The 9,141-nt window shown below is 34.3% G+C and overlaps 1 protein-coding gene across 1 annotated transcript; it reads left to right on the top strand.

Moving 5' to 3' along the window:
• Window positions 1–439: 439 nt before the first annotated feature.
• LOC125385815 (katanin p60 ATPase-containing subunit A-like 2) lies at window positions 440–8,376 on the top strand. The gene is made up of 9 exons (XM_048409459.1): window positions 440–478; window positions 2,942–3,019; window positions 5,692–5,762; window positions 6,151–6,351; window positions 6,462–6,711; window positions 6,895–7,063; window positions 7,121–7,233; window positions 7,430–7,632; window positions 7,790–8,376. Exons 1-9 carry the CDS (start codon window positions 440–442, stop codon window positions 8,172–8,174), a joined length of 1,509 nt encoding a protein of 502 aa, XP_048265416.1. The 3' UTR covers window positions 8,175–8,376.
• The last annotated feature ends 765 nt before the right edge of the window (window positions 8,377–9,141 follow it).

Raw genomic sequence — 9,141 nt, 5'->3', positions numbered from 1 at the left:
TTTGCAAGACCGTCATGTGTCACAGGAGGGTGACAGCGAGGGCCTGGGAAGAGGCAAGGAGGAGAACGAGCGAAACAACAACTACGCGGAGCAATGAGGGCAAGAACATGAAACAACGAAAAACCGCAGAAGGAGACCAACCCAGTATTCTGAACTGGCTGAGAGGACGACATGAGCAGTAACTGCCCGAAGAAGTAGATACAACGGGGCACGAAAGGACAACCCTGATGACTGCCGACAGGTTTTACCGGGGTTGTCTGCCCTCTAAGCGGAGGAAGAAGGAGGAGGGGTTTTTAGTGGGTATGGCAACGACATCCGACCGACTCCCACATAACCCAGTGATGCGGGTCACTGGGCATGCGTAATAGCATTTTCCCCTCCCCACGCAAAAAAAAAAAAAAAAAAAAAAAACAAATTCAGGCAATTTCGCAAGACCGTCATGTCTCACAGGAGGGTGACAGCGAAGGCCTTGAAGGAGGTAAGGAGGAGAACGAGAGCAACAACAACTACGCGGAGCAGTGAAGGCAGAGATACAAGACAACAAAGAACCACAGAAGGAGATCAGCCCAGTATTCTGAACTAGCTGAGAAGATGACGAGAGCAATACTGAATATACAGAATAACTGCCCGACGAAGAAGATACAACGGGGCATGAAAGGACAACCCTGATGACTGCCGACAGGTTTTACCGGGGTTGTCTGTCCTCAAAGCAAAGGAAAAAGGAGGAGGGGTTTTTAGTGGGTATGGCAACAACATCCGCCCGAGTCCCACATAACCCAGTGATGCGGATCACTGGGTATGCGTAACAGCATTTTCCCCTCCTCACGCAAAAAAAAAAAAAAAAAAAAAAAAAAAAAAAAAAAAAAAAAAAAAAAAGAAAACTATACACTCTATCAATTTTAAGTTAATAATTTCGTTATTATATAATTTTTCTTAGTCTAAACTGAATCCAGGAGGAAGAACTTTCATCCAATTACATACTTCATTAATTCATGAATTATATTCGTTACCGTACGTACAAAAAGAAGGTTGACTGATATAAAAATTCAAAGGATAGAACTTCTAAGCTCGCGATTGGAAACAGATTCAGTTCAATGGTTTAATTTGCCATTTAATTGAATTCTCTGGCAATTTCAGCGAACTATGGGCTTTAAAAGTGTCCCGCATTCAAACGCAAGACTTCTCCTCCACCTTTCCCTTTCTTTCAATTCCAACCTCAAGTAATTGACCTATTAATTCGACGATATATTTACATGCTTGCAAGGGATTCAAACAACTTCGTTGCGTTAAATTCGCTATTATAACCAACACGAATGTCTCAATCAATGTGCAGCTCGAAACAAATAAAAGATAATTAACTTTTCAATATAACGATTGATATGTGTGATGAAGAAAAATTTATGAATTTTTAAAAACGTCTCCTAGTACATTTAGCATTTTTATAATAAAAACTTAGAACACATACGCACACATATACTATTCCATGAAATGATTTACACAGCTATGAGTCTAATCCTATCATGTTATAAAGGGATGAACGAACTTTTCCTAATAAATATAACTTTATACAAAATCTTGTTTAAAAAAATTAGTTTTTTATTCTCATTAAATTAATTTAATATCAGAATATATAATTTTAGTCGTTATCAAAATTTTATGTCAAATGCGTTCATAGATACATATATAAATAAATGTATAATCCTATGTATTTATTTCAACTGAATTCTTAACTTAAATATTTATTAACAATATTCTGACGAATATGCAATGAAAGATAAAAACAACTTTATTTTTCTTATAGAATGTCTCATGCTTCTTACTCATTTTATGTTTCTCGTTGTCAGTGCGTAACTACTTATCAGCCGCATGAATGCTAAGTTTTACTACTGAGAAACGAAGAGACATATAGATGCAAATATACGCTACCTCGTGTGAAAAAACATCAGATACATTAACCAGAAGGAATATCCGATACATATAAAATTCATAGCGTAGTTATTTATACATACGGAACATTTCTTTCTGTATGAAATATTCTTTCTTCTGAATTCTTATTATAAATGTATGTCCATTTCCTACCTTAAAATGTCTCTCCTTTGAAAAACTCCATTTAAATATAACGATTAACAAAATATTACCAATAAAAATATTAAAACGAGATGCTGAAACAACCTTTTAATGAAGTACAAATGATTATTTCAACTTTAATTCTGTTAAATTTGAATTGAATCATTTATAAACCGAACAGGTGTATAAAATTTTATTGCGTAAAAATCGTGAAGCTGAAAATTAGGAACGAATAACGAATGAGTAACCTAGTTTCATTAAAAGGTACGTGTACGCCGATCCGCGTAACAACTTCGACACTCCAATTATTATAAAGCATGTATCCGTCAGAGATTTTTTGCGCGAACGCAAGATAACTTTTACACGTGCAACTGAATAAGTGGAACGTGATTTTCAATATTTCTTCTTGTAGAACTTGTAACAACGTAACTGTTTCACGAATATTTTCCCTGACACTTTTACAACGATGCGTAGAAATCTCCTTTTCTAATTAATAATTTCAGCATTTCTCTGAACAGTTTCGTTGCGATTAAAAAATATACAAAGCTTACGACGTGCTTGTTTAAAAATATTCATATGGAAGAAGATTTCGAATTTGTCACATCAATCGCGATCTCAGCAGGTGTAAATTAATTCGTTCCAATGAACGAATAAATTAAACGGCTCGTGACAAAAATTATCCCTGTCCATGTTTGTCTTTCTAAAACTAATTCAAGGCGAGTTAAATGAATCGCTGTGTACCCTATTCGCGCAGCATGTGTTTTAACGACCAGCATGCAAGCGTTAACGGTGTACTTTAGTTTCTCATGGTTGTGTTAAGCTGGTTGCTCTTAGAATGAGCATATACTTACAAAAGGAGGTGAACAGAAGATAGCCTGGCACCATTTTGGCTCCGAATGGTAGCAGACGCAGAGGCTGCAAATCGAAGGTCCCGGCACATACATCCGTCCATGTAAGACAGCTTTTCCTTCGAAATCAGTACAGTTTTCTCCTAAAGCCACTGAAAACGATTACCAGCGTCAATATTTTTGCCACTCGACAATTTTTCGTACTTCGCCGCATATATTCTCCATGTTAGACATACCATAAAATATTTCGTGCAATCGCGTATTCCTGTCTAATGTCAGGAATTCTCTTTCCATAGGTCTGCGTTTTCCATATTATCTATTTTGCTTATCAGTAAACATTCTTACAATTTGTGATTAATACTGTACGTACAAGAACGTTAAGTTTTTGACGTTGTAATATTTCACATGAAATAATAATGGCTGTATATCGACTAACTTATTAATTAATTAAATTCGTGTATATCAAGTTTCCTATCATTTAATACTTTCGTGTAACCACAGAGATTTGATACTATCAAATGAAATATAAAACTTGGTAAAAAAACGCGCTTCGTTAGGAAATGAGGGTAATGATGCAAATATTTTTTGTAGCCATTATATAGAATTTCGATGGTATAATTAATCAGTATCAACTTACCAGCCCCTAACGGGAAGAAAGTGATAAAGATAATCTGCAAGCAGATGAGCATTGCAAGTATTTTCGAGTACGAGTTCTTCATGGTTGTAAAATATCAGGAAATTTGTCGCTGCAGAATATGGGAAAATCAGGTGTTTCAATATCAGTTGTGCGGGCACTGGAGTGCGTAGACCAGAAATATCTGCGACAAAAATCAGAATACATTTGTTTTCACATGATTGGATCAATTTTGTGTAGGACTAATCTGACCGAACCTAACACGGGATAATTGTCCAACTTACGACCTTAACAAGCCCGCTTGATTCCCTATAAGCGCTTGAAATTGATGCTTGTATTCTTTCCAGATTAACAAGCTTTGCCGCCCCCCCCCCTTAGATCGTGTTTTCTCAAACAGAAAATATTGGAAGCGTACTCGTTGGCAAAACAGTTCACGGATAGTTCGTCCTCTGCTTGTTATTTGTTACAATACCGTTAACAAATAAATTCATGAAACATAGTGGTATCGCATAAATTGAAAATAAAAGCTTTGCGTATACTTGGGAGTTGAACTTTGGCTATTATACGTGTGTTATATATATATAATACACAATTATATGTACATATATAGAAGATTGCTTAGAATTTGGAGCTTAATAACATATCTCAAAATCATTGACATTAAAGAAGGTGAACCTTACTTGAACGATGAAACGTTTGATCAAATAATGTTCTTCGTTCGATACTAAAGGAAATTGAGAAGAAACATCGAAAATTCGTTAATAAAACGAATTTCTTTGTTTCTGTGAGATAATAAACTTGATATACGTATTGGTTTTTAAAATCAATCTATCTAACCAATGGGCACACTTTTAACAAGGGTGATGGAACATACCAAAAATCTTTCAAGATGGTCTTGGCAACGGAAGAGTCGAAAATATGACAATTATAAATGAAAAATTCTAATATTTTACAGCTGACAACGATAAAGAACTCCAGATATTCTCCTAATTAATTTACAACAAATTCGCGTATATGATCGATAGCTGACGTCATTGTGCCCCACAGCCCTTGTAAAACGATAAGAATTTCCTGGAAAAACTTGTAGCCACGAAATGAAAAAGATGATAAAACTTCTAACAAGAGTACTGAGACGAGCAACTTTGTACTTACCCCTTCGGAGTAGGGAACGTGATTAAACGTCCGCGAGTTCGAAACTTTTGTAAATCACTGGCACGGCCGCTGCTTATGGTGGGAATGTAATAGATATAAGTACAGAGCGCGTGAGCGAACTAAAAACGCGATATAGGGGTAAAGAGAGAGACCGTTCCGTCCTTCTCTAATGCCCGCGTACTTGTACCGGAAATATGTAACAACGGTAAACGAGCGCCGTCAGTGTCCATTAATGTGCATGCCTGATTAAACAAGGACAGGAAATGCCTATATACAGCCTTCTCTTTCTATTTCCATGTCGCATCCATCTTTCTATACAGTAGACAGGACTCGACTATTCCATCATTATATTCGCACCCTGCTTATGTGTGAACCAACATCGCCATGACAACAAATCGTTCGTCTCCTGTTTGATGCTCAGTTTTCAACGGAGTTGAAGGGAAACTTTATAAGAGAAAGGAAGTGACGGATTGTCTCAAAGTAATAAACGAAAATTCTCGTAACTATCGAAAAACGATAGTCAATACAAGGATATCATTATCACATTTAAAACTATCACTATGAACGGTGATTTATCGCTGCAAGGTACCACAAATAAGATATCTCATAATTTGCGAAAAGAGGTAAGGAATATTCTAGATTTTAGACTTTGGAACTTCCATGACAGTCATGAGTGTGTTTTGTCATTGATTTGCCATATTGCGTTTTTCACAATTGTTGTTCATTTTTTGTGATATTTTACACTCGCACATAGTATCTATGATTTTTTCTTTCGATAATTCTTATAATTATTGTCAATAATTAATTATTTATAACCATTTACGCTGTATTATATATCATTAAGATTTATCTTTGCACGTATCAAGATGGTAGATAACAAAATTATGTGTAACAAATTGATTAAACTCGCAATGTAACAGAAAATTGCATGAAAATCTTTATATTATTAATAATTATTGTTAATAATAAAAAAAATAAATGTCGCATTAGGAGGAGAGTCGTACTTCGGAACGTAATCGGAACATATTGTACCTTATATGTGATTATTTGGGACGCAATGGGTGAGTACATTGCAATTTAGATATCTTCTTAGTTGCAATTTTTTCGAATAATATCGGGGACCAATCGAAATAGAAATTAGTGCGGAAAGAGGGGAAGGAACCAAAATTTGAAAATCGACATCGGTAACTCAGTAGTTATAGAATAACTCAATCGATAACGTAGATTAACTAGTTATAAATGAAAATATATATAAATTCAAACTTTAAAAATTAGAAATTAAAAAGCAGAAGGCAAAATATTATCGCCGAGGATTTATATAATAATAAATAGACAGTACATTCTTTTTGTCTGTCTTACCTAGAAATAAAACAGTTAATTGATGATTATCGTATAGTGTGTACTCATAGCATAAAATTTGTTCAATGAATTAAAAATTATATTTTTTAGATATGTAGACATTAGCGATGTATTAATCCGGGAAGCTCGTCTACCTCGGAAATATCGAGTCTGCGACAACGTCGATTTGGAAATTATTCTTACAGAATATGAAAATTATTACAAGATGAAATTCCAAAAATATCCTATATTGTGCAAGAAAATAACTGAAAAGGAAATAAAGACGAGGGAAATGACAAATGCGAACAAAGTGTAAGAATTTAAATTATTTAACACTATTCAACGTTCTCAACGTATTCAACGTATCGATTACAATATCATTCAATCTTCGAAGAAGTAGTAAAACGTGTCAAATCTGTTAGCAAAGAAACGAGAAGTGAGTCTGTGAAAGGGAGGAATGTACAACAGAAGATGACGGGTGACGCTACGGATGATATTAATCTCGCAATGACAGTGACACCAATTTTCGCCAATGAAAGCGATGGAGCTTCATCAGAAGAGCTATTTAACGTCTCAATGGAACAATCCACGCAATCAAAGATATCGAAACGGGCTCGGAAGCTTTATATAGACAATCCGGAATTGCGGAAGATTGCTGAAGACATTTCATGCGTAAGTTATTTTCGATTAATATACGTATTGTAAAGCTTTTTAAAAATAAAATACCTATCGATAAACAATCCACTGTATATCAATGACGCAGGGATTTCAGTAAAGCTTTAAATAACGAATTACATAACACTTATGGAAATTAATACGGAGATTATGCGCCATTTCATCTTTGTATTGTCGCAGGAAATCATACTGACAAAATTAAATGTATATTGGGACAACATTGTAGGCCTAGAGGAATGTAAATCTGCTATTAAGGAGGCCATTGTGTATCTCCTCAAGTACCTTATCTTTTTTAAAGGCCCATTTTCTCCCTGGAAAGGTATTCTGCTATACGGACCACCTGGTACAGGTAAGATACTCGTATTTCTTTCATTCCCGTACATGTTTACAATCAATTACGAAATAGGGAAGACGATGTTGGCGAAGGCAGTCGCAACAGAATGCCAATGCACCTTTTTTAACATAACGGCCAGCTCATTGGTGAGCAAATGGAGAGGCGATTCCGAGAAGTATATCCGTGTAAGTTGATTTCCTTTGTCTATGAAGAAGAGATTCTAGGTTTAAAAAGATTTGTTTTTATTTGTCGTCATTCATATATAAATAGAATAGTTGTTTGGGAAACGAAATGATATTACGTTCGTGATGAAACAATGAATTTAAGGAATTTTGAATATAATATTTAATAAATAATAAATACATTTGTTAAACTGAACAGGTTTTATTTGAACTTGCCTATAATTATTCGCCTACAATTATTTTTATCGACGAGATTGACTGGATAGGCACAAATAAAGGAGTAAACTGTACATTGTCTGAACCTGCAAAGAGATTCAGATCAGAACTTCTTTCTAGATTGGATGGATTAGTATCTAACGAAAATTCTAATGTAGTTCTTTTGGCTGCAACTAATTGCCCTTGGTATGTATATCACGCTATTTCAATGTTTTCTAAGTAGAAAATATCTTAATATCATAATTATTCATTATCTTAATCTTAATTATTGTGTTGTTCGGAATATTCCTTCGTTATTATTAATATAACAGAACAATAATATTTATTGTAAATATATTATTAGGGACATTGATGCAGCTTTACAGAGACGCCTCGAAAAGAAAATATACGTATCATTACCAAATGAAGTTACTCGACTCGATATGTTCAAATTATACCTTAGCAACCAGTTATTAGAGAATATGGATATTGTAAACCACATAATAAAATCTACTGAAAAATATTCTTGCGCGGATATAAAATTGCTTTGTAAGCAAGCATGGCTGCTAGAAATAAGTCCAATGTGGGAAAAACTTGAAAAAAAAGAAACATCTGTTACGACTTTGAAATATGAATTAAAGAATTATGAAATAATAGCAAAATTGTTAAAAACAATGTCACCTACAGTCACGGATGTGGATAGATATAAAGCGTGGAATAAATATGTATGCCATAAGAACATATTTTAAAAAATATAAATGGTTATCATAATATATATCATTAATATAATTATCGTTCGAAAAATTGTTCGTGTGCGTGCATGTATGTGTGGGCACGCGCTATAAACAAGTTTGAAATGTTCGTTCTACATATATGTATACGTGGTATACATATTCCCTTATAATATATAATATGTGTAATCTGAGTGGTAATATATCCACGTATTACATATGTGTTAGTGTATTTTATCGATAATCTGTCTTTTATTTCCTCTTATCTTATTAACGCATGTATGGGCGCGTATATGCGCCGGGCGAAAGCTATGGGTGTAGACTCAGAACACATATATGCGTTTTTTGCAAGTATTCCGCATGGCCTAAGGACAGATATACGCGTTTGTCGATTTTTCCGATCAAGTAGAAGTAATACTATTACATTTATGTGAGATAAATATGAATGTATTCCTTAGTAACGGCAGTAAGCAAATGCCAATAATGTCTCGTTATAATTGTCTACCTGTTTCGAGGACAGTCGCATCTAATTATCGAGAAGAAAATGTGTTGTTTGTGTGAAAAATAAGAGAATGCAGAAAATGCGATGTCGGATTATGTATCGATAATTGTCTTGAAATTTTTCTCATACAACTGAATTATTAGCCAAATTCTGTTGTAAATTCTAAATGTTTATTGTAAATTTCAATGTTTAAAATAAATAATCAATACTAAAAAATAACGCTCTTGAATTATTTAATCTCGTGCAAAAGAATTACTATAACTTATTTCGCTTTGCGCTTTCAATAGTCAATCAACAGAGTTCAGTCTAACGAAGAAGTTCCCTCCTACGCTAACGAACTGTCCTGTTTTTGCGTCCAGGCTTTCACGACATAAATTAAAATATCGCACATAAGCACAGCGTAACAGCGGCTTAAATTTAAGTTACAATAATAATCTTAAAAAAAAAAAAGAAAGAAAAAAAAAAGTGTAATAATGCATGGCT

Source organism: Bombus terrestris, chromosome 10 (assembly GCF_910591885.1).
Source record: "Bombus terrestris chromosome 10, iyBomTerr1.2, whole genome shotgun sequence".
In the NCBI taxonomy this organism is placed as follows: Eukaryota; Metazoa; Arthropoda; class Insecta; order Hymenoptera; family Apidae; genus Bombus; species Bombus terrestris.
The sequence above is the reverse complement of the archived record's forward strand: the minus strand, read 5'-3'. Positions and strand labels throughout refer to the sequence as shown.

What these genes read in the sequence shown, in the direction of transcription:
- LOC125385815 (XM_048409459.1), top strand. Translation starts at nt 440, where the DNA reads ATGTCTCACAGGAGGGTGACAGCGAAGGCCTTGAAGGAG. An exon ending in TTGCTGAAGACATTTCATGC is followed by an intron (nt 6,712 to 6,894) that starts GTAAGTTATTTT and finishes GTATTGTCGCAG; the next exon opens with GAAATCATACTGACAAAATT. An exon ending in ATACGGACCACCTGGTACAG is followed by an intron (nt 7,064 to 7,120) that starts GTAAGATACTCG and finishes ATTACGAAATAG; the next exon opens with GGAAGACGATGTTGGCGAAG.